This window comes from Pan troglodytes, chromosome 7 (assembly GCF_028858775.2).
Source record: "Pan troglodytes isolate AG18354 chromosome 7, NHGRI_mPanTro3-v2.0_pri, whole genome shotgun sequence".
NCBI lineage: Eukaryota > Metazoa > Chordata > Mammalia > Primates > Hominidae > Pan > Pan troglodytes.
This window is the reverse complement of record NC_072405.2, coordinates 51,590,051-51,616,438: the sequence shown is the minus strand read 5'-3', so window position 1 is coordinate 51,616,438 and position 26,388 is coordinate 51,590,051. Positions and strand designations below refer to the sequence as shown.

Genomic DNA, 26,388 nt, shown 5'->3' with positions numbered 1-26,388 from the left:
AAGATTTCCCTTTCCTGCACTAAAATATTCTTCTCCCCCACTGCCTGTGATCATTGCTTTTTCATATGGTTGCTGGGATATCAAAAACATGAAAGTGCTCACTGAAACATGGGAACCAAAGTTTCCCACAACACAAAAAGCAGAATAAAACTGCTGAGGTGCTAGCATGGAATTCCAGTAAATGAGATGCTCCCCAAATTTCACATTCAGCAGCCATAAAACTTTCTAGCTGGAGGATATACAGAATAAGAAATTATCTTCTTTAGCCATATTATCTATTGATAATCAGACTAATACCAAGAAAGATAAAATGATTGATCCAAAGCTCCTAAAGTAGCATTACGTAGCATTTTTGGCACCATTCAGGATTATTCCATAATAATGAAGAATATTTCTAGGGTTTGTCTCTCTTTAAAACTTAATGTACACAACTCAGCTTTCTGAGTTAAATACTAAATTTTTCACTGATGATTTATGCTACTTACATGATAGAATCATACATACCTAAACTTATTATACTTTGTTAAACAACATAATGTAAAAATCTAATTCAACAGAAACATTTGAATATAAAGGTATACCTCTCTATCGCAATCCTTATTTATGTCTGGTTCTTGAGTCACTTTCTGCAGATGCAATTATAGAAGGTTAATTTGCTTGTTGTATTTCTCAGATGTCTGCTCTTTTGGTGTACATGTTTTTAAAATAATTTTATTCTTAAGTAATCAAGTATGGACAATAAAAAATTAGAAAATAATTAAAATTAAAATGTACCTGTTAAAATAATTAAAGAAATAATAATTAAATAACTAAAATGAAGAATTAACATTTTATTCTATGTTTAGCTACTGCCACATCACTGGCTTCTGACTAAAACATAAAAAAATTCACCTTAGCCAAAGAAAGAAGAAAAACATGAACCGGAAAACTTAACTTTGTCACCTTTTATTTGGATTAAACTTAATTCGTTATGTGTTAAATCTACCAAAATGAATTAGCAGGTAATTTGTAGGGTTTTTCTCACTTGAAAAGATTTTACTTCACCATACCTTAAGTAGTGAGCCCCTACAGTGCATTTAGGTGGTTTTTTAAAAGATTACTAACTGGAGTGTAGGCACACTTTAAATTATTAGGAGCCAAAATCAACACCAAACAGAAAGAAATGCAAATTGTTACATTTTAATTGAAATTATGTACTGTAATATGATCATGTTATGTATCTAGACTATCGGCTTAAGTCCAGTTCTAATATATTCTAATGTGTACTAATGACACAGGATAAAAATTTTTAAATAATATGTACTGATGTTCTGCAACTGAAATGTTAGAATGTTACTGTGTTTGTACACTAACAACAAAGGTCTCATTCTGCAAGATATGATTATTGTAATAGGCAGTTGGGTTGATTTTAAGACCTGGTTCTCTCCCTGAACAGAAACCCTGAGGTCAGTGAGAGACCACAGGTAGAATTCATCTTTAACCTTGGCATCACTGACTGGCAATATAAAACTGCAGATTTTCAAACACTGGCCATGATTACTCCTTTGCCATGAATCCAGCTCGGGGACCATCACTGCTACATTGTTCATAATTTCAATTGCTTGATAATATGATCCAATAATTGATGTTACTTTCTTTATCATGTTAGGGTGTTGTAAAAATAAAAGATGTTCTGGATTTGTTTTGCCTCTATTCCAAAGGGAAAGATTAGCTATAAGCCAATCAAGAAGGCAGATAAGAATATTTTAAATAAGAATATTTTAAATTTTATAGTGGGTTATAATCTTTAAGTTAAATATCAAATATTAAATTAGATTCTATTGATTCTTCTGTTAATAAGGTCACTAAATCTATTAAAATAAATTTTAAGAATCTATTAAAAAATTATTTTAAAAAATGTATTGATTATCAAAGCCTAGTCTGAAAGGTAATTTCATTTGGACTATCTACTATTATCAAAGCAAAGAAAAGAACATTAAACCAGAAATTTAAATTTAAAATTTTACATGCCTCATGCTGGCTATTTTCACTTCCTTTAAGCCTTTGTGGCTCTTCCTCTGATGTCAGCTTTAAGTCTTGTTCTGAAGTGAAATCCATATATTTGGTTAAAATGAACCACTTAGAACAATTTAAAACTATTGTTTTTATAAAAATAGATTTAAGACATTTCATTTCATAAATTGAGCACTTAAATGAAGCTTAATCTTTCATGAAATAGTTACTTAAGAAATAATTCTCCAAAACTTCAACAAACCACTTGGGGAGATACTAGAGTCCACCAGATTGAGGACATACAAACATGTCAAACATTCACTCACAAATTCATCCACCCAACGTAAATGAACAAAACCACTAGGAACACAATATTAAAACACGGTAGAAACATATAAGGTAACACAGTATACTGTTCTCCACTTCCTAATAGTACCTTATAAATGATTTCCAAAATCACTGCTGACACCTTTATTAGTGTACAATGTCTTCCTAATATTTAAATGTTTCCCTCCACTATTCTGACAATTTTTTTTCACCTTTTAAAACAATGCTATGTGAAGTCTTCCTTGATTCTGCATGTCTTTCCCCAGATAAACAGGTACCTCCTTCCTTGAGGCTGCCTTAATACTTTACTTATTTTTCTACTGCATCTTTACCATCTCAAATGTACATTATTGCTCCACATGTCTGTCCCCTTGGCTCCAAGACTGTAGGGGACAGTCTTGCACATCACCTTTGTATAAACATTCTTTATTTTACTCAGCAATTTTTTACTGAGTCCTGCTACATACATAGTAGGCATTAGGATTTAAAAAGAATGAAAATAAAGCATGTCAGGGATGGTTTTCTAGAAATCATGGCCAAGCAGAGACTTAAATATTGAGGCTAGCCATATTACAAGGGGTAGAGGGCAGGAAAGGGTGGCAGTATGCCAGGAATCAGCAAGAGAGGGAGTAAGGTGTGAAAGAGTGAATGTATTTGCCTACAAGAGAAGGATCAGTGAGTAGGGCATTGCAGGCAGCTCAGTAATGCCAGAGAAAGGGCACATGGGGAAAAGGGCTAAAGATGGAGAGTGAGGCAGAAGTCTGATTATGAAAGCATTCTGTGTAATTTTAAGATGCTTGGACATTAATGTTGAAGAGTGGTCCCTGGTCCTATCTGCATTAAATACAGATCACTTTAAATGCCAAAACCAATATTCCTGGTGAACCATTATTCATTAACACAAGGTGATAGGTAGCTCATGTGGACACAGCTGAGATGATACTATGTAGCAAATGCTCAATAATTCTTATGAACAGTTGGAAATTCAATTCTATAATAAAGTCATCTAAATTATAAGAAATCACATAAAATTTGGTTTGGGAAGGTGCTTTCTAAAGTTATAGTGCATATAAATATAACTAATAGTTGTGAATTCAGAGCTGTGAAAATAAAGCAAAGAAACCACATTGTGTTTGAGTCAGCAATCTTTAGATTTCTATCCAGTTTTCCTATCTAGTCCCTAAATCCTAAATATAATCCTGGCACTCACTCTCAAGTTTATGTTAAATACTAGCCTATACACACAAAAAAAGTTCTTTCTCTTACTTCTTTTTGTTATTTATATGTTGCTTTAGTCAAAGAACACAAAAATGCCTTGCTAAAAAGGATTCTGTTTGGTTGCAGGTTGCAAGAGGGGAAGAAACACAAAGTATATTTTGCCAAAAAGTGATTTTTTAGAAGTCAGAACTATAACACGAAGCCAAGCAGAGGCACTCTAGGACTGAATTTGCTGTGCTTCTTTAATATGTTCCTTGGCCTCTTTGTTTTCTGGCAGCTGTGACTCACACAAGTCATGGAGAGTATCATTCTCTAAGAGAAACACAACTCCAATTCATCTTTATCTATTAAGTTCATCTCTCCCAATTCTGTGGATGCTGACTTTCAGTCATTGATGGTGATACACATGGAAATTTATCATCAACTTTCAGATTCTTGGATCTTTGACAAGTCTTATTACTGAGAGTCAAACTAGTAGGATGCCAGCTATAAATGCTGATATTCAATGACCTATTCAAAAATCCTATATGAATATCCCATTAAACATGCACAGAAAAATAATTAGTCATTCCTCTTGAGCTGCTGCTCTTTGCTCTTCTGTATTCACCAGAAAATTTCCTACTCCTTCCTCATGTTCAGGTTAAATAATAGTGTACAACCTGGAAACCTGTGAATCATCTGATTCACTTTTCTCATTCAATAGTCACTAAATCATATTGACTATACCTCTCTTCTGCTTCCATTTTATATTCCCACTGCCACTGGGAACATAAACATTTACAAAGTGGCTTTTATTTTTTTTAAAAACCCAGCTGTTAACGTTATTTCTTACATGAAAAAAATTAAAACAAAACAAATGAAAAAGGCATAACAACAAAAAAAGGCCAACATTTTAAAATGAATAACTGAGAGTCCTAACTTTATTTATTTCACGATGGATGGGTGAAAACATTATAATACATTGATACTAGTCCAAGGACATGTGACAAGGAAACTATAGCTGACTACAGCAAATCTTCCTTTGTCTCCTGGTTTCTTTACATGGTTACCTTCCATCAATCCTCTATGAGGGGCCAGAAAACTATAGGCCACAGGCCAAATCCAGTCTCCCTTATGGTTTTCTAAATAACATTTTATTGAGCTCCGGTCTACAGCTCCCAGCGTGAGCAACGCAGAAGACAGGTGATTTCTGCATTTCCATCTGAGGTACCGGGTTCATCTCACTTGGAAGTGCCAGACAGTGGGCGCAGGTCAGTGGGTGCACGCATCGTGCACGAGCCGAAGCAGGGAGAGGCATTGCCTCACTTGGGAAGTGCAAGGGGTCAGGGAGTTCCCTTTCTGAGTCAAAGAAAGGGGTGACGGACGCACCTGGAAAATCGGGTCACTCCCACCCGAATACTGCGCTTTTCTGACCGGCTTAAAAAATGATGCACCATAAGATTATATCCCGCACCTGGCTTGGAGGGTCCTATGCCCATGGAGTCTCGCTGATTGCTAGCACAGCAGTCTGAGATCAAACTGCAAGGCGGCAGCGAGGCTGGTCGACGGGCGCCCGCCATTGCCCAGGCTTGCTTAGGTAAACAAAGCAGCCGGGAAGCTCGAACTGGGTGGAGCCCACCACAGCTCAAGGAGGCCTGCCTGCCTCTGTAGGCTCCACCTATGGGGGCAGGGCACAGACAAACAAAAAGACAGCAGTAACCTCTGCAGACTTAAATGTCCCTGTCTGACAGCTTTGAAGAGAGCAGTGGTTCTCCCAGCACGCAGCTGGAGATCTGAGAACAGGCAGACTGCCTCCTCAAGTGGGTCCCTGACCCCTGACCCCCGAGCAGCCTAACTGGGAGGCACCCCCCCAGCAGGGGCACACTGACATCTCACATGGCAGGGTATTCCAACAGACCTGCAGCTGAGGATCCTGTCTATTAGAAGGAAAACTAACAAACAGAAAGGACATCCACACCAAAAACCCATCTGTACATCACCATCATCAAAGACCAAAAGTAGATAAAATCACAAAGATGGGGAAAAAAACAGAACAGAAAACCTGGAAACTCTAAAAAGCAGAGCACCTCTCCTCCTCCAAAGGAACGCAGTTCCTCACCAGCAACGGAACAAAGCTGGATGGAGAATGACTTTGACGAGCTGAGAGAAGAAGGCTTCAGACGATCAAATTACTCTGAGCTATGGGAGGACATTCAAACCAAAGGCAAAGAAGTTGAAAACTTTGAAAAAAATTTAGAAGAATGTATAACTAGAATAACCAATACAGAGAAGTGCTTAAAGGAGGTGATGGAGCTGAAAACCAATGCTCGAGAACTACGTGAAGAATGCAGAAGCCTCAGGAGCCGATGCAATCAACTGGAAGAAAGGGTATCAATGATGGAAAATGAAATGAATGAAATGAAGTGAGAAGGGAAGTTTAGAGAAAAAAGAATAAAAAGAAATGAACAAAGCCTCCAAGAAATACGGGACTATGTGAAAAGACCAAATCTACGTCTGATTGCTGTACCTGAAAGTGACGGGGAGAATGGAACCAAGTTGGAAAAAAATCTGAAGGATATTATCCAGGAGAACTTCCCCCATCTAGCAAGGCAGGCCAACTTTCAGATTCAGGAAATACAGAAAATGCCACAAAGATACTCCTCGAGAAGAGCAACTCCAAGACACATAACTGTGAGATTCACCAAAGTTGAAATGAAGGAAAAAATGTTAAGGGCAGCCAGAGAGAAAGGTCGGGTTACCCTCAAAGGGAAGCCCATCAGACTAACAGCGGATCTCTCGGCAGAAACTCTACAAGCCAGAAGAGAGTGGGGGCCAATATTCAACATTCTTAAAGAAAAGAATTTTCAACCCAGAATTTCATATCCAGCAAAACTAAGCTTCATAAGCGAAGGAGAAATAAAATACTTTACAGACAAGCAAATGCTGAGAGATTTTGTCACCACCAGGCCTGCCCTAAAAGAGCTCCTGAAGGAAGTGCTAAACATGGAAAGGAACAACGGGTACCAGCCACTGCAAAATCATGCCAAAATGTAAAGACCATCGATAGTAGGAAGAAACTGCATCAACTAACGAGCAAAATAACCAGCTAACATCATAATGACAGGATCAAATTCACACATAACAATATTAACTTTAAATGTAAATGGACTAAATGCTCCAATTAAAAGACACAGACTGGCAAATTGGATAAAGAGTCAAGACTCATCAGTGTACTGTATTCAGGAAACCCATCTCATATGCAGAGACACACATAGACTCAAAATAAAAGGATGGAGGAAGATCTACCAAGCAAATGGAAAACAAAAAAAGGCAGGGGTTGCAATCCTAGTCTCTGATAAAACAGACTTTAAACCAACAAAAATCAAAAGAGACAAAGAAGGCCATGACATAATGGTAAAGGGATCAATTCAACAAGAAGAGCTAACTATCCTAAATATATATGCACCCAATACAGGAGCACCCAGATTAATAAAGCAAGTTCCGAGTGACCTACAAAGAAACTTACACTCCCACACATTAATAATGGGAGACTTTAACACCCCACTGTCAACATTAGACAGATCAATGAGACAGAAAGTTAACAAAGATACCCAGGAATTGAACTCAGCTCTGCACCAAGCAGACCTAATAGACATCTACAGAACTCTCCACCCCAAATCAACAGAATATACATTTTTTTCAGCACCACACCACACCTATTCCAAAATTGACCACATACCTGGAAGTAAAGCTCTCCTCAGCAAATGTAAAAGAACAGAGATTATAACAAACTATCTCTCAGACCACAGTGCAATCAAACTAGAACTCAGGATTAAGAATCTCACTCAAAACCGCTCAACTACATGGAAACTCAACAACCTGCTCCTGAATGACTACTGGGTACATAACGAAATGAAGGCAGAAATAAAGATGTTCTTTGAAACCAACAAGAACAAACACACAACATACCAGAATCTCTGGGACACATTCAAAGCAGTGTGTAGAGGGAAACTTATAGCACTAAATGCCCACAAGAGAAAGCAGGAAAGATTGAAAATTGACACCCTAACATCACAATTAAAAGAACTAGAAAAGCAAGAGCAAACACATTCAAAAACTAGCAGAAGACAAGAAATAACTAAAATCCGAGCAGAACTGAAGGAAATAGAGACACAAAAAACCCTTCAAAAAATTAATGAATCCAGGAGCTGGTTTTTTTGAAAGGATCAACAAAATTGATAGACCGCTAGCAAGACTAATAAAGAAAAAAAGAGAGAAGAATCAAATAGAAGCAATAAAAAATGATAAAGGGGATATCACCACTGATCCCACAGAAATGCAAACTACCATCAGAGAATACTACAAACACCTCTACGCAAATAAACTAGAAAATCTAGAAGAAATGGATAAATTCCTCAACACATACACTCTCCCAAGACTAAACCAGGAAGAAGTTGAATCTCTGAATAGACCAATAACAGGAGCTGAAATTGTGGCAATAATCAATAGCTTACCAACCAAAAAGAGTCCAGGACCAGATGGATTCACAGCCGAATTCTACCAGAGGTACAAGGAGGAACTGGTACCATTCCTTCTGAAACTATTCCAATCAATAGAAAAAGAGGGAATCCTCCCTAACTCATTTTATGAGGCCAGCATCATTCTGATACCAAAGCCAGGCAGAGACACAACAAAAAAAGAGAATTTTAGACCAATATCCTTGATGAACATTGATGCAAAAATCCTCAATAAAATACTGGCAAAACGAATCCAGCAGCACATCAAAAAGCTTATCCACCATGATCAAGTGGGCTTCATCCCGGGGATGCAAGGCTGGTTCAATATACACAAATCAATATATGTAATCCAGCATATAAACAGAGCCAAAGACAAAAACCACATCATTATCTCAATAGATGCAGAAAAAGCCTTTGACAAAATTCAACAGCCCTTCATGCTAAAAACTCTCAATAAATTAGGTATTGATGGGATGTATTTCAAAATAATAAGAGCTATCTATGACAAACCCACAGCCAATATCATACTGAATGGGCAAAAACTGGAAGCATTCCCTCTGAAAACTAGCACAAGACAGGGATGCCCTCTCTCACCACTCCTATTCAACATAGTGTTGAAAGTTCTGGCCAGGGCAATTAGGCAGGAGAAGGAAATAAAGGGTATTCAATTAGGAAAAGAGGAAATCAAATTGTCCCTGTTTGCAGATGACATGATTGTATATCTAGAAAACCCCATTGTCTCAGCCCAAAATCTCCTTAAGCTGATAAGCAACTTCAGCAAAGTCTCAGGATACAAAATCAATGTACAAAAATCACAAGCATTCTTATACACCAACAACAGACAAACAGAGAGCCAAATCATGAGTGAACTCCCATTCACAATTGCTTCAAAGAGAATAAAATACCTAGGAATCCAACTTACAAGGGATGTGAAGGACCTCTTCCAGGAGAACTACAAACCACTGCTCAAGGAAATAAAAGAGGATACAAACAAATGGAAGAACATTCCATGCTCATGGGTAGGAAGAATCAATATCGTGAAAATGGCCATACTGCCCAAGGTAATTTACAGATTCAATGCCATCCCCATCAAGCTACCAATGACTTTCTTCACAGAATTGGAAAAAACTACTTTAAAGTTCATATGGAACCAAAAAAGAGCCCACATCACCAAGTCAATCCTAAGCCAAAAGAACAAAGCTGGAGGCATCACACTACCTGACTTCAAACTATACTACAAGGCTACAGTAACCAAAAAAGCATGGTACTGTTAGTAAAACAGAGATATAGATCAATGGAACAGAACAGAGCCCTCAGAAATAATGCTGCATATCTACAAATATCTGATCTTTGACAAACCTGAGAAAAACAAGCAATGGGGAAAGGATTCCTTATTTAATAAATGGTGCTGGGAAAACTGGATAGCCATATGTAGAAAGCTGAAACTGCATCCCTTCGTTACACCTTATACAAAAATCAATTCAAGATGGATTAAAGACTTAAACGTTAGACCTAAAACCATAAAAACCCTAGAAGAAAACCTAGGCATTACCATTCAGGACATAGGCATGGTCAAGGACTTCATGTCTAAAACACCAAAAGCAATGGCAACGAAAGCCAAAATTGACAAATGGGATCTAATTAAACGAAAGAGCTTCAGCACAGCAAAAGAAACTACCATCAGAGTGAACAGGCAACCTACAAAATGGGAGAAAATTTTCCCAACCTACTCATCTGACAAAGGGCTAATATCCAGAATCTACAATGAACTCCAACAAATTTACAAGAAAAAAACAAACAACCCCATCAAAAAGTGGGTGAAGGAGATGAACAGACACTTCTCAAAAGAAAACATTTATGCAGCCAAAAAACACATGAAAAAGTGCTCATCATCACTGGCCATCAGAGAAATGCAAATCAAAACCACAATGAGATACCATCTCACACCAGTTAGAATGGCAATCATTAAAAAGTCAGGAAACAACAGGTGCTGGAGAGGATGTGGAGAAATAGGAACACTTTTACACTGTTGGTGGGACCGTAAACTAGTTCAACCATTGTGGAAGTCAGTGTGGTGATTCCTCAGGGATCTAGAACTAGAAATACCATTTGACCCAGCCATCCCATTACTGGGTATATACCCAAAGAACTATAAATCATGCTGCTATAAAGACACATTCACACGTATGTTTATTGCGGCATTATTCACAATAGCAAAGACTTGGAACCAACCCAAATATCCAACAATGATAGACTGGATTAAGAAAATGTGGCACATATACACCATGGAATACTATGCAGCCATAAAAAATGATGAGTTCATGTCCTTTGTAGGGACATGGATGAAATTGGAAATCATCATTCTCAGTTAACTATCGCAAGAACAAAAAACCAAACACCTCATATTCTCACTCATAGGTGGGAATTGAACAATGACATCACATGGACACAGGAAGGGGAATATCACACTCTGGGAACTGTTGTGGGGTGGGAGGAGGGGGGAGTGATAGCATTGGGAGATATACATAATGCTAGATGACGAGTTAGCAGGTGCAGCGCACCAGCATGGCACATGTATACATATGTAACTAACCTGCACAATATGCACATGTACCCTAAAACTTAAAGTACAATAAAAAAAAAGACTAGAAATGAAACAGTTTCTGTGTGGTTATGTAAGATGTTATGCCTAAAAATCCTATTAAAAATGCCAAAAGTGAAAAAGAAAAAATAACATTTTGTTGGAGCTCACTCATTCCTATTTGCTTACATATTATCCATAGTTGCTCTCACACAACAGCAGGGTTAAGTAGATATGACAGAGACCACATAGTCTAAAATATTCCCCACCTGGTCATTTACAGAAAAAGCTTGCCAACCCCTGTTTTACAACATTACCGAAAGGCCTTAATACTCTAATTTAATCTTGTGACTCCCCTGCTCAAATTTCTCCAATGAGTCCCTGCAGCAAACATTGCTGGCTCCCTTATTCTTTCTTATTCCTTATTCTTTCTTGCAGAAGAAACACAAGTCTACTGAGACAGTATTCCAATCCCCCTCCTCAGCTTCAGAAAGAGAAATGATTATTCTAAGCTAATCACATATTTACATTTGCTTTTCCAGTGCCTGGTTTAGGGATAAGCATGTGCTGTGACCTAGCCAATAATATGTTACAGGAAGTCCACTGCATGCTTCTAAGGTTTCTCCCTATTTAAAAGACACGTGTGAAGAAAAGCAGCCCTTGTGATGTTGTGTTGTGAGAACAAGATGTTTAGAGCTGTTGTGGATTAGCCAACCATGAAAGGAGACATGAAGCACAGCTGAAAGAGGGACAAGGGGAACTCTAGTATATCACTGAACAACCAAAACAACTCTGGTTCCTACTGTTTTAGCCACTGCTCATCTAGTATTTGCAGTCCAAAGCATTCTACCTCACTGGAAGATATTGAAGGTAAATTTCCCGTGGCCCCCAGAATAAGACCTACTCATTTCAATAGTATTAAAAAATCTATCATAAACTTGCCTTAGCTAAGTATTCACCTCATTCCCAACCTCTCTTATCTCACACTTTTTGTACTAGCAAAAGTGAACTGCTCATAAACCCTACAAAGTTCACTTAAGCATCTTGTCTTTTGCACTTGCTGCTCTTCCTCCCAACAGGCAATGTCATTTCATGTTCCTTCTGCCAAACATCATTCTTCTACTTCTTTTTTTTTTTTTCTGTTTCTTACCCCAAATTTATTATCCTAGAATTATTCCTTTGTATTTGGAGAGCGCCATACACTCGTTTGTAGAAGATGTTGGGTTGAATGAAATTTCTATTTTCCTATTTTATACAGCATGAAAAGGTTATCAATCTCAAATAGTGATAGTGCTCTGGAAGGATCGTAGAAAAATTCTACTCACTCTGCATGCTTACCTTAAATCCTACCTACTTTTTTTTAAAGCTTTCATTCCTCATCACATATGTCTGGCACATAATCAATATAATATACAATAAATCATAATTATAAGCTTCCAGTGGGCATCTAGCACACAGCAAGCACTGAATAAGGTAGGAACATAATAAAAATGACAATGATAGTGACAAACTCCTGTCTGTATTTTTAATTGTTTCTGTTCTCTAGCATTAGAAAAATGCTTAGTACCTAAAAGACATTTTATAGTTATTTGTTAAGTGGACAAGTGAAAACATAAAAATATTTTCTTTGTAAATTCTGTTGAAAAGGCAGAGAAATGAAATAGAGGCAGCTGTATTCTATTATGAGCACCTTAAAGATCAGAACTACATCTATTCCATCTTTGTCTCCTGCAATGTACACAACCTAACTTACAGAAGCTCTTTGATAAACATAGGGTTAAATTAAAGGTGTCCTTATAGAGTCTGGATTGTACAATGCATTAGGCGTCCACATTCAGGTAGCATACTAGCATTTTTCTTACTGTGAAACATTTTTGTACTTTTATTATAATCTGCTGAGCCTAGAGTTGGGCAATTTGTGTATTTATTATGACAATCTTTTGGCGAATGGCAGCAGATTTTGTTCTAACAAATTTTGTTCTAACAAAATTACTGTTATCATGACAATTAACCAGCAGGTAGAAGAATACATCTTGTTCCAACAAAGTAAATCTGTCTCTTTCAATTTCAAATTAGGAGGAATGAAGTCAGTAATAGTGAGACTTTGTTGGTACAAGCATAACCTGTGCTTCGCTCTTCTTTTGTGATCAAAACTTCCTTACTTTTACCTTTTTATCTGTGATAGGACCACCCAGATCAGGCATCCACAACTCCCAGGCCATGGACTGGTACCAGTCCATGGCTTGTTAGGAACCATGCCACAGAGTAGGAGGTGAGAAGCAAGCAAGCCAGGGAAGCTTCATCTCTATTTACAGCCACACCCCATGACTCATATTACTGCCTGCTCTCCACCTCCTGTCAGATCAGTGGTTGCATTAGATACTCATTGGAGCATGAACCCTGTTGTGAACTGCCCATGTGAGGGATCTAGGTTGTGTGCTTCTTATCAGAATGTAATGCCTGATGATCTGTCACTGTCTCCCTTTGCCCCCAGATGGGACATCTAGTTGCAGGAAAACAAGCTCAGAGTTTCCACTGATTCTACATTATGGTAAGTTGTATAATTATTTCATTACATATTATAAGGTAATAATAATATAAATAAAGTAGCATAATAAATGTAACATGCTTGAATAATTCTGAAACCATCCACACCTTCACCTAGTCCATGGAAAAATTGTCTTCCACAAAACTGGTCCCTGCTGCCAAGAAGGCAAAAAGGTTGGGGACAACTGACCTAAAGTAATTCACTATCAGAAGTCTTACCTGGATTGCTATTTCCAGAAGAGTTTTTTGGCATCTGGTTTTCTTTATAGTCAGAAAGTAATTGGCAAATTCTATGTATAAAAATGTAATAAATAAAATTACTATTTTAATACTGATATGAAAATGCTTACCAAATGCAAAAATTCTCTGAGTATTTCAAACAATATCAGAATATCAGAACTTAACAATATTATCCCATACAGTTCTGTGTACATTCTACAAACCTCTCATTAAGCTTCTAATTAAAGAAGAAAAAGTAAGGTGAAATACTCATAAATCAAGGGCATTATGACTCAATAAACTAACTTGCATTAGCTTGACATAATAGAAAGTGTCCCAACTCTGCATAAGGCCTAGCTCCATAATGAACAGCTGATCCATACCTATGCCTAAGTGCTCAACTTGTTCTTGGACAAGTTACTTCTCTTAGGCTCAGTGTTTTCTTCTACAAAGTGAGGACTTCGCTGCCTTATTTCACTAGGTTGTTATTTCTACAAAGTGAGGACTTTGCTGCCTTATTTCACTAGTTGTTATTTCACTAGGTTGTTACAAAGACTTAACAAGATAACATTTTTTAAAGGCTCAGAAGAATAGTAAAGCAATGAAATAATCTATTCCTAAACTTTATACTGAAATTATCTCAGAATCCCAAATAAAACCCAATGTATATTTTGTTCATAGGCCCTAATATGCAAATGTTGTAATTTTCAGGAAATGTTAAGTCCTAATTTTCCTTATTAGTTGTCCTACTCTTTATGGCTTATAATTCAAGGAATCTCAAATATTTCATAGTTTGTAACTAAATTTATTCATAAATATCTCATTAAAGTAGAAAACATGATTGCCCACTATTACAGAGTTTACCAATCACAACAAGGGCAGAAAATCCACTGGATGTCAACACCTGGCTTGGACCAATGATCCTTCTCTACAGACTCAAACTCTAAACCAGCAGATGTTTGTTAGGATGATGCTTCATCTCCGTGCTCATCTCCAGCTGACATGGGAGACCAAAACCCTACTTTTTTTTTTTTTTTTTTTTTAGGTTCCATGAAGAAGTTGTAAGTTGACCTTCTTGAATTTTCAAGTCACATGCTGGCAATATATTTTTCACACAACACCCCACACATTATTCAGCTCTGGGGTCATCTCTTAGACCACCTTACGTGAATATTTTTGTAGCAAAAAAATCACAATTTCAATATTTAGGTGGCACCCATTTTGCTTTGATTCACACCATTTCCTTGGAGCTAGTCAGAAAATAGTCAAATGACCTTCCAGTGACTGCACAAAACTTGGAGTCTTTCAAAAATTGGTTCAGCCTCCTTATGCAGGCACCATGCTAATTTTCTTTGTATTGTTCCAATTTTAGGATATGTGCTGCCTAAGCAAGCACAAAGCTCTACTTTTACACATGGACAGTGATGAGTTGTGGACAAGGTTTGGCTCTAAGTCCAACTAACCTACTTGAGATCCTGAGAAATCTCTTCAATATCTTCCAGTGAGGTAGAATTTGAAAATATTTTTAAATCTTGAGGAAGAGATGCAAGTAGCTTGGGAGATTCTCATTATTATGGAAAATGGATCATTCAAGGGGTCAACTACAACTGGGTGCTCATTGCTCTGGGGAAGGTTAATATGGGACTTTCTACTGTCTAAGGTACTATACATGATATAAATGTGCCTCAGGGTACAGATATGGTAGCAAAGAAGAATAAACAAACACTGACCTCTTTCTGCCACATTATTTGAACCTCTCTGACAGTTTAGAACAAGCCCAGCTAATATCTGCTAGAGAAAAGACCAACATGGGACTCAAAGGATCTCTTACCATGACAGTCTCAGTTAAGTGTAGGATAACATGTGGGTTCCACATCAGGTTTTGAATGTGGGTGGAAGTGTCAATTTGCTCACTCTGTGTGTGGATAAAGCCAGGATGCTAAGCTGCCAGAGCAGGGTGCTGGTGCTTTGGGAACAATGGCTGAGCACATAGGCATAGGTATGTGAATGTAAAAAATTTTATAACTTTGAAGTCCATGTATGGATCACCATGAAGACTTGAGGGATTTGAATCAGTAAGGGCATCTTGATGTCAAAGGTCAACCATTACCAGGCAGCAGGACCAGTTTCAGTGGCAACGATGCAGCAACAGAATCAACAGAAACAAAAGAATGATTAAAATGTCCTTTTTTTCTCCTCCTTATGACTTGAAAAAAAGGACGGTCTTCCTTGGACTTAGTGAATCCCTTTGGTTCTCAAAAAATTCAGGGAGTATATAGGAGACAGTCCCCAGAAGACAGTACAAGACTTTCTCCTAAACTGGACATTTCAAGACCCAAATAACTAACTAGAAAAATTAAAGATATGGCACTACTTTTTATCCCATGCATAGGTGTTATACATGGAATGAAATGAACAATGTTGGAATCTCTAAGGATAAAGGTCTTAAAAGTCCCGAGATAAAGAATCCTGCACCCGTTGGTACTTCTAACTAGTCTAGTTTTTTGTTTCATTTCTAGCTGATGCAGTGGACTAACTCATAGCCACTCTAAAACTACCTGAACCAATCTATCACATCTCACCGGATATATAAGATGCAATCATTATAATTATTTTAAACCTCCATGTAGTTTTAACTAGACTTTTAATGTAAACACTTACATATTATGATGACTAGAAACCGCATAATCTTCAGCAGTTTGTCCAAATACATCTTGAGAAAATACATCAATATTTTGCTGAAGTAGAAGACTAACTATACTTGCTGATCCACAACGTACAGCAAGTATGAGGGCAGTTCTAAAATAATATAGAGATAATTTATCCCTTAGGAACTTTAAGTGATTTTAAAAACTAATTCAATATACTTTACCAATTTAATATCTTGCGTGTCCATGCAGAATTAAACATTTACATGTACTAAAAGACATAAGCATCTTGGGTGCTCAAGTGTTCATCTTTATAAAGTACCATCAAGGTTAAAAGGAAGGGACAAAAAGGAAACCTCTTATCTCAGTGGGGTATTGCATAGTAGCAGCTACTAATTTAAAGGCCTTTGATGGGCAAGAAACTGTGCTAGGGCTGCTTATCTGAAGTAGACAAAGATTTAAGTGAAGATTTCTTCCCAGGTCCCTAGACTGATACACTGTAATAGAAAACAAGCTAGGGATCAGATAAATAAGAGCTATCTGCATGCTGAAAGCAGTAATAACAAATGGTAAGAATAGTGGTCATAGTAGTTTCAGTTAATGAATACCAATAAGCATCTGCTAGGTCCTGAATTAAATGCTATAAAAAGATATATATAAAGATTATATATATATATATATATATATATATATATCTTTCTTACTATGCACAGCTAACTTTGAAGGATATATTCTCCTCCTTTTCATACATGACAACATATTTGGTGGTAAATAACATTCACACTGTCACACACCTAGCAAGTAAGAAAGCTAGGAATTAAACCCAGTCTTGTGTGAATCTAAAGCCTAGCTCTTTTCTCTTTATCACCCACCTATGGCTTGCCTTCATGAAAGGGAAAGTGTATCCACTTAAGACTATCTTCGCTCCCTCTCTCCATACTAATTAAAAATAAAAACATCAAAATACACTGGAAATAAAAAGGGAAAAAGCTGATGAACCCACAGTATGTGGGAATAGCAATTGATTGTCAAGTAGGGATAAGCTAACATTAATATTCTTTAAAGAAAGCAACTTAAAGCAGAGTTATTCAAAAGATAAAATGATTTGCAACTCCTATTTATGTTTAATATAGCATATTTAGTGGAAAACCATATAAGAAGCAGAGGTTAAAAACTACTAGAAAGGGTTAAGAAGTTCAAGACTGAGTCATAACTGAAAGTTAAAGTTCACACTTTCTAAAACTAATATGAAATCCCTTTAGCTAACATAAGAACATACAACCAATAACATCACATAACAAATAACATCAGTCAATATAATAAAATGAATCCTACTAAAACTGTTCTTTATGTTGCCCAGTCTAAATAACTGTTTTTTTCTACTTAACTGATTTGTGTTGCTGCTGATCACTATGTCCCAATAAGTATAAGTTAGTATTAATTTAATATTTATGACTTGAGTGACTGCTATCAATCCAGAACAACACAGAGATTAAAAGAAATAACTATACCTTCCAAACCTATCAAGCGCATTTAAATTAGCTTTTTTCTTGATTAAAAATTTCACCATTTGCTGTTTTTGTCCATGTACAGCAAGCAAAAGTGGTGTGAGGCCACCCTGTAAAACAATAGAAACCAAAAACAATATGTAACTGAAAAAATTATATATTTCTCAACTGAATTGGAAACTTTACATAAAGATCCTATGGACTTATACTCATAGAAAGTAAATAAAATGTAGTTGTTTCCTTCTCACTCTTCTGTGCTTTCCCACACACTGCTCCTTCCCTTGGAAACACCCCTCCTCTGCCTCACCACATTAACACTGGTCATCTTGAAAACTCACTTTAAACATTTACTGGTTTCAAGAATCTTTGCCTCTATCCCAGCATTTGTGACATGGTATTATTGGATGATAATAATTTTTCCCATCTAAACAAAAATCTTCTTGAGGGCAGGGTCTGTATCTTTTATCTCTATATCCTCAAACCCTGTGACAAATTGTTGTGTATAAAGCAAGAATTTGCATGTAAAATATTTCTTCAGTTTCAGATGTTTTACCCAAAAAACCAAGCTCCAATGTGCAGTAAAAAATTGCTATTAAGGCTCATACTGCCCATTTCAAGAATTTTTCCCATATTTATTCATTTGAAATCTATTTATATTTAATTTTCCTGATTGTTAACTAAATAATCAGTTCATAGGACTGCTGAAACTAAATTAGCAGAATTCCTGTGTGTATTCTTAATAACTGCATGGTTTTTAGTGTTTAATACTACCATCCTGATTATGCCAAAGTTCTACAAACTTAAGAGACATACTGGATAGTCCATAATATGGCTTTAATTGACAAAAACGGTTTAGAATTTGCTAAAATTTTAACTGAGAAAACTCTGCTCTTAGTAATGACTTACTGACTTAAGCACTTGAATAACAAAGAGACACAAAATCCTGAGAGGGCCAGCCTCTACTTATTGAAAGAATACTCACTGCAAATTTCTAAAGACCTTCTGAATGGCAGTGAATAACTGATGGTAGGAAGGAAAAGGTATTATTCTGTAAGCTGATAGATACTACCAATAATATTCATTTTAATGTCCCAACCACAGAGAAGAAAGTCAGACTAGGCTAGGCATGGTGGCTCACAACTGTAATCCTAGCATTTTGGGACACTAAGGCAGCTGAATCGCTTGACCACAGGAATTCAAGACCAGCCTGGGAAACATGGCAAAAAACCCATCTCTACTAAAAAAATAAATAAATAAATAAATAAATAAAATAAAAACTGGAGGTGGGAGGACCACCTGTACTTGGGGAGGTCAAGCCTGCAGTGAGCTGTGATTGCACCACTGTGCTCCAGCCTGGGAAACAATGTGAGACCCAGTCGGAAAGAAAGAAAGAAAGAAAGAAAGAAAGAAAGAAAGAAAGAAAGAAAGAAAGAAAGAAAGAAAGAAAGAAAGAAAGAAAGAAAGAAAGAAAGAAAGAAAGAAAGGGAGAAAGAGAGAAAGAGAGAAAGAGAAAGAAAGAAAGAAGAAAGAAAGAAGAAAGAAAGAAAGAAAGAAAGAAAGAAAGAAAGAAAGAAAGAAAGAAAGAAAGTCAAACTAATGTTGGAAAGGAAAGATTTAAAGGAATTTGCACATATCCAACTCCAACTCTTCTAGAGATGTCTTAAGTTTCTGAGATATGAGAATTTACATATTACACTTATCTATTCAGTGGTTCTTAAGCAGAAGTGTATCTGCATTTTAAGGAATTTGTTGTTGTTGTTGTTGTTGCTGTCATTGTTGTTACAGACATGGTCTCATTATGTTGTCCAGGCTAGATTCAAACTCTTGAGCTCAATCAATCCTCCCACCTCAGCCTCTCTAGCAGCTGGGAGGGAGGCACCCATAACCAGCATGTCTGCCTTCAAGGAAACATTTTTAAATGGACATATCCAGGCTTTATTAGACTTACTGTATCAAAATCTTCAGGAGAGGGTCTAGGCTTGTAGATTATTTTAAAATGTTCCTCAAGTAACTGAGATGCACAATTCTAGTTGAAAACTAGTGCAACAGACAATTACTTCAGTCTCATCTCTCACCCACATGGCCAATTCCCTTTATCATTTGAGCTTTTGGCCAAAAAAAAGGAAAGAGTGAGAGACTCATTTGCTGAAAACACCACTTAATTTTCCTGGATGGGGTTAGAACAGGGCCTAGTAAACTCAAAATCCAACTTGATCTTATTACTTATAAGCTCTTTATCTCCCACCTTCCCATCAAGACATTCTAGATTTGAAAGCAGAGTTTAGACTCTATCTAAGTGGCCATTTCTACCAGAATAGGATAATAAGTCAAATAATTCCCTGATATTCCCTCTGCTCAAGGGTTTCCCATTACATTACCACCTATTCACTGCCAATCTGCTTCCTCAGAGGGCTCCTAAAATTAATCTCTAGGCAGTTTACAACCCACTAACTCCCTCTCCCAAACTAAAAAACTGTCATTCTCTAAAACTGAAGAGAACCTTGTTTCACCACGCAAAGGAAAGAAATGAACAAACAACAAAAAAAAGCCCACACACACAGAATCTCTTCATGGTCTTTTTCCTCCATTACCTAATTTCCAAATTGGCCTCGATATTTCTGATTGCTCTCCTTTTCATTTTCTATTTCTGCCTTATCAGCAATCAGAAATATCTTAAGCCTTGCCACTAAAAGATACATCACTTCATATCTATTACTTTTTTTTTTAGGAACTTGCCAAAGCAGCAAGATTTCTATTCACTGAAACATGTTTTAGTTTTCTTGGAGTTTTAATGAAAAACTTGCTTCCAGGGCAAATTTTGTCATTTTACATTGATTAGGGAAAAGAAAACCTGGAAGGGAAAAATTGAAAAAAAATAAGTATTACCTTTTACAAATTCAGTTTTTTCAAAAAAATTTTACCACAAGTGCATAGAAAAAGCTGTACCTGCTGATGCCTCTTTAAAAGTAACAATATTTAAAATTAAATCTTAGATAATTAAGTCATTTCAAAATATTTTCATTCAGGTTATGCTTGAGCTTCCAAATATGGCAAACTGACCCTTACACATGGCGATGTTAAAACAAATGTATTTCAGTATTTTGAAAATAAAATTCGTAGATCTATACCTTGTTTTTTGATTCAATGTCAGCACCGTATAAAAGCAGTGTTTTGGCCATTAATTTATCTTCATTGTAGACTGCATAGTGTAGAGCAGTATTCCCATACATATCTGGAAGATTTGGATCAGTGCCATGTTGTAGCAACATTAACGCACATTCATCCTCCTGGCATTGTACGGCCTGTCAGTATTAGACCAAGAAATCAATTGTAAATCCTAGAAATTCAAAATAAACATTCCACAGATTTCACCAAGTTATATTTACATGAGAAAACTCATTTTTTTAATTATCTTAAATCTACCTCATGCTGATATAGTTGGCTACTGCATACCTTTATCAGAGCTGTCCTCTTTTTGCTGTCAAAGACATGAAGTTGACATTGTCTGTCCAGCAGAAGTCTTACTACTTCTGAATTGCCATTGGCACAGGCCAAGTGTAGAGCAGTCCTAAGAGAGTGAGAGACTTTTTAGGAAATTGTAATGCACTATCTAAAGCCATACCAATGACTCATGTAATTGCAAATGCTGAATAGCATGCTATTCCTGCCTTCAAAACAAATATTTAATATTCCTGTGAAGAAAGCACACTATTTATTACCTCTTATTCTCACTGTGTTAATGAAAGAGCAGAGTATCAGAACAGAAAGAGCACAGCCCTTGGATTACACTCAACTTGAGCTGGAAAACTGTTTTAAGCTCTGTCACTTCCTAGCTGTTGCTTAGTCTTTTTGTGTCTCAATTTCCTCATCAATAAAATGGGGATGCAAAAAATAGCTTTCTCACAGAAAACCACTATAATGCTTAAATAAGACTCTACACAAAATATGTAGAATAGTTCCTAACACAAATAACAGCTCAATAATTGTCAGATATTATAATTTGTATTAATACTACTACTTAATGAAGACTATTTGAAATAAGTGACATGATACAATTACACCTACACTTTGAGATATGTCTTAAAGATTACAGATAACATTGTATTTTATTGATTCTAAGATGTTCATTGTCTCCATGTTTTCACATTTCTTACACTGGAGTACCGCTTATAATTCACGATTTACTATAATTGGTGACATTTAAATAACTCTCTTCTTGTGACATAAAATAATGGGGCATCATAAAATCTATGGTGCCTTACATTAAGTAGAATATGGTATCTATAACAGGTCTGGGGCAGTTCTGGTCAGATGACTGACATTTAGATGAATTTTAGTTCTTAAAAGAACTACGCATTAAGAGGGCTGAGGTGAAAACAAAAACAAATTTCTAAAATAAACTAATTCTTACTTTGGTTTTCAAAAATCTTTAAGCCAAAGAAAATGTGGAATTCAAATGAATAGGTGTAGCTAATTTTTTTCAATACTTAGATTTGTAGAATGTATGTAAATCAGATATTTACAATCATTAATATTAGGATTTAAGATTGTTATAAATTTTATTTTTTTAAATGAATTTATGAAACTATTTGTGGAATTTTTTTTCAACTTTTATATTCAGGGGTACATCTGGGTACATCTGCAGGGTGTGCAGGTTTGTTACATAGGCAGATGTGTGCCAAGGGCATTAGTTGTACAGGTTATTTCATCACACAGGTATTAAGCCCAGTACCCAATAGTTTTATTTCCTGCTTCTTTCATTCCTCCCATCCTCCACCCTCTAATAGGCCCCAGTGTGTGTTGCTCCCCTCTAGGTGTCTGTGCATTTTTACCATTTAGCTCCCACCTGTAAGTGAGAACATGCAGTATTTGGTTTTCTATTCCTGGGTTAGTTTGCTAAGAATAATGGCCTCCAGCTCCATCCAAGTCACTGGCAAAGGACATGCTCTTGTTCTTTTTCTATGGCTGCATAATATTCCATACTGTTTAAGTACCATGTTTTAGTTCTTAAAAGTCCTAAACTAGTCTTTACCCATGACTGTTATAAATTTTCAAAAAGGCAGTTAAAGTTTACATTTTATTATTTTCTACCTTCCGAAACGCTTTTGTTTGAAAGGAGGGAGGAAAAGCGTCAACTGAGATTAAGTCCTAACGGTCCAATTTTAAATCTCTCAGTTTGCTCAGGCCTGGCAGGGAAACATGAAATTTTCAAAGATAGAAGGATCCTGAGAGATAGTAGAATATGCCTGCCACATAATAGGTGTCTGGCTTATGTTTGATGAATAAATCGATTGAAAGAATGGATAAACACAGCTGAAGAATTCAATATTTTCAAAGAAAACTCCTGTATAGTACAGCAATACATTTGCAATAGTAATAATCATTTATATTTGCTATTTTAATTTTCATATATAACTAAAATAATTAATCCATACTTCTTACACATGTTAATCTATATACAATGAAAAGATAATTATATAATAAAATGTATACACAATAAAATCTACAGTAACAGGTAAACAGATTCCCTCTACTTCTGAAAAGAATGAAAGTTCACAGAAGAGGCCAGGCATGGTGGCTTACCCCTGTAATCTCAGCACTTTGGGAAGCCGAGGCAGGCAGATCAAGAGGTCAGTAGTTCGAGACCAGCCTGACCACCATGGTGAAACCCCATCTCTACCAAAAATACAAAAATTAGCATGGCGTAGTGGCGCATGCCTGTAATACCAGCTATTCAGGAGGCTGAGGCAGGATAATCACTTGAACCCAGGAGGCAGAGGTTGCAGTGAGCCGAGATCGCACCACCGCACTCCAGCCTAGGTGACAGAGTGAGACTCCGTGTCGAAAAAAAAAAAATTCACAGAAGATACGCATCCACAGAAAGAAAAATAAATAATAGAATGTGAGAAATTAGTTGTATCTATGCAAATAGCATATTCCTTCTCTTCCGAAGGATTATTTCATTACTAGTGAAACTTAACTAAAACTTTTCTGATGTTCATTGCAGAAATCGCAGATAAGATAAAGGGAAAAACTTCACTTACAATACAAATCCCCAGAAATAAGTTTTATCATATTTTTGACATATTTTCAGCTAACACAAGAGCAGATTCTGTTTGCGTATAACTGATTTTTTTCTCACTTGATATATACCTAAGTACATCTTTGCATGTCAACATATCTCTGTATCTATTGACACCCTCAATGGTTACATATTATTCCATCATATGGATGGACTGAAATTTGTTCATAAAATCTTTACATGAGTTCTTCTCAATACACTGCTATTTAAGCAATACTAAGAAAAGCAGATGTATCTATTTCCAAAAGATATTTCAGTATAATGGAATTGATGGGTAAAAGGCATATACATTTTTTAAATGTGGTTCTTACCACCAAAATGTCTATTTGAAAAGTCACAGCAACTTAAACCTTAAGAAGCTGTGTAAGTACCACTGTTCTTCATCCTCACAAACTTTGTGGATAGAAACAAAATTTCATTCCTCTTCTAACTTAGATAGAAAAGAGTATTTCATTTCTCTTCTAATTTAAATTCCTTCTCTTATCAGGAACACTATGTTCTCCTATGTGCATAGGTCACTGGTAGACATGCAAAAAAGTACTTTGCCCAATTTTAAATTGAGCTTATTTTATTTAGTTGTCTTCTTGTTGATTTGAAAGAATTCTCTGTAAAATGAAAATACATGTTTTGCAAGTGTTTTGTCCTTTGTTAATGTTTTTCTTATTTACAGGGTGTTTTAATTTTTATTTTACCAAACCACCCTTCAGAATACTTGCTTTTGAGGTTCTTAGGTCTTCGTGAACATAAAATATATCTTCATATAAAAATAGACATTTGTGTTTCCTTCTGGTATTTTTCTTAATTTGTATATTTAAAATTTTTAATGTATACCCCAGGAACTTATTTTTGTGACATAAAAAATCTAGCTAGTTTTCTCCAAACAGCAAGCATTTCATTTATGAATAATTCATCTTTTTATACTACTATGAAACATCACCACTATCAAGTTCTAAATTCATATATTTGGATATTTCTGGATTTTGTATTCTGTTCTATTTATTTATGTCTTTTGAGCTGTTAGTAAACAATTTGTGGAAATAGCACATGCACATTTTGATATCTGGAAGAGCAAGTCTTTTTCCATTCTGTCACAAACATTTATCACAATAGTAAAAGACATCATGTGTAATTTTAAAATGTTAAAACTTTACTATTTTTATTTGGCTTGGGTAAAAGTGAAAAGTGATAAACACAAAAGAGCTCACATCTTAAGAAAAATAAATCTTCCTATTCAAGGACACGAACCATCTTCCCATTTCAGTTTCCTTCTAAGGTTCCTCAGTAAAGAACATATTTACATAGGGGTACATTGATATAAAATGCATATTGGATTTTATCTGAAGAATATTTAATCTCAGAAGTTGATATATTATGGGACTTAGTTCTCATTATACTCCTTTCTATAATGTATATAACATTGTTTTAAAATGTGTACATTAAAAATAATCTGCTGCATCGACTTAACTTTGAGAGTTAAATCACTTTAAAACAGTCTCTTAAGTGTTCCATAAGGGAAATTATTATGGGATTGGAAATCAACTAAAGTTTTGTTTTTGTGTTGCTGCTCATAAAGAGGCCTGTGCCCCGACCTCTCTGAAGTATCCACACACCGGGTGGCGTGGGACCTGAGGAGGCAAGAAAGCCAGGGCGCCCCCCACAAACACACCTACACGAGGGCACGTCCCACCCCATCCCCCAAGGTCCCGCCTCCTCCCAGCCCCAGGCCCGGTTACCTCTTCTTCTTGCCCCTTTTGTTAATGCCAGGGCCCCTGAGCATGACGATGAGATCCGCTCTGGGGACTTCACCCCACCAGGCAGCTCTGTGGAGCTTGCCCAGATCTTCTCGACGGACGTGATACCTTGGCTCCGTGAAGGCGCTGTCGTCGTGGTCTCTCCAAGCACCCATGTTGTTCTTGCCGCTTCCCCTGCAGCAGGGGAAGCAGCAGCAGCACCACTTGCCCATCTTGCCCCTGAAGCCAAAGGGCTTCTTCATAGGGGAGGCAGCCAGCTTTGGAGAAACCTCAGCCACCATCTGCTTTCAACAGCCTGGTAGTAGCGAGCAGATGGTGTCTGTCAACAAGTTTCACCAAAAAGCGGGAAACTACGAGTTTCCAATCTGTTAGGGGAGAAAGGTCAATCCCAGCCAAAACCCCGCCCTGGGAGAGGCCACGACCCCTCCCCCACCACCAACTGGGGAGATCCCACGTCCCCCCACCACCCGGGGAGAGCCCACGCCCCCTCCACCACCCAGGGAAAGTGCACGCCCCACCGGTGAAACACCCAGCCCAGCCAGGGGAATGCCAAGCCCAGCAAGAAAAGGTCAAGCCCAGCAAAGGAATGCCAGGGTAAAGCCAATGCAAACGAGGACCACCAAGCCAAGCGACTAACGCCAAGCCAAGCCAAGCGAGGCGTGCCAGCCGTTACGCGGGCGTGCGCGTGCGGTGTGCGCACCGTGCGCACCTCGGGCGGCGTCACTGCACGTGGCACAGACAGTGGCCGACGTTTGCAACCCGCGTGGGCAGGTCCTGGCGCCACAAATGTCAGTGACAGCCTGTGTTACTGCCAAACTTTGTGAGAGTTGGCCAAGCTTTTAGGCCATTGAGGAGAGGCCGCAGGTGGGAAAAAGCCTGTTGTAGCACGCTAGAGCGCCTGGAACTTGAGGACGCTGACAGCCTCCTCTGAAGAAAGCCCCCAAGACACTCGTGGTGGTGCTGTTGTGGCTGGCAGCAGCTGCAGCTCAGAGCGGTGGGCTGGCGGAGCTGCTGCAAAT

General features: G+C 37.2%; 1 protein-coding gene and 1 non-coding gene across 2 annotated transcripts in view; both read right to left on the bottom strand.

Moving 5' to 3' along the window:
• POTEA (POTE ankyrin domain family member A) overlaps positions 1 to 26,091 on the bottom strand; it is a 71,760-nt gene extending 45,669 nt beyond the window's left edge. Inside the window, exons 1-8 of the mRNA XM_001140309.6 lie at positions 25,352 to 26,091; positions 20,990 to 21,104; positions 20,665 to 20,838; positions 17,540 to 17,646; positions 16,042 to 16,179; positions 13,381 to 13,451; positions 2,011 to 2,081; positions 582 to 626 (exon numbers count right to left, since the gene is read on the bottom strand). Of these exons, the coding sequence (XP_001140309.5) occupies positions 582 to 626; positions 2,011 to 2,081; positions 13,381 to 13,451; positions 16,042 to 16,179; positions 17,540 to 17,646; positions 20,665 to 20,838; positions 20,990 to 21,104; positions 25,352 to 25,650 (1,020 nt within the window). The 5' untranslated portion in view covers positions 25,651 to 26,091. The remainder of the gene's footprint in view (positions 1 to 581; positions 627 to 2,010; positions 2,082 to 13,380; positions 13,452 to 16,041; positions 16,180 to 17,539; positions 17,647 to 20,664; positions 20,839 to 20,989; positions 21,105 to 25,351) is intronic.
• Positions 14,670 to 14,776, bottom strand: LOC112204243 (U6 spliceosomal RNA). Its single transcript, XR_002937820.2, has one exon. It is a non-coding gene; the product is annotated as a U6 spliceosomal RNA (small nuclear RNA).
• Positions 26,092 to 26,388: the final 297 nt, after the last annotated feature.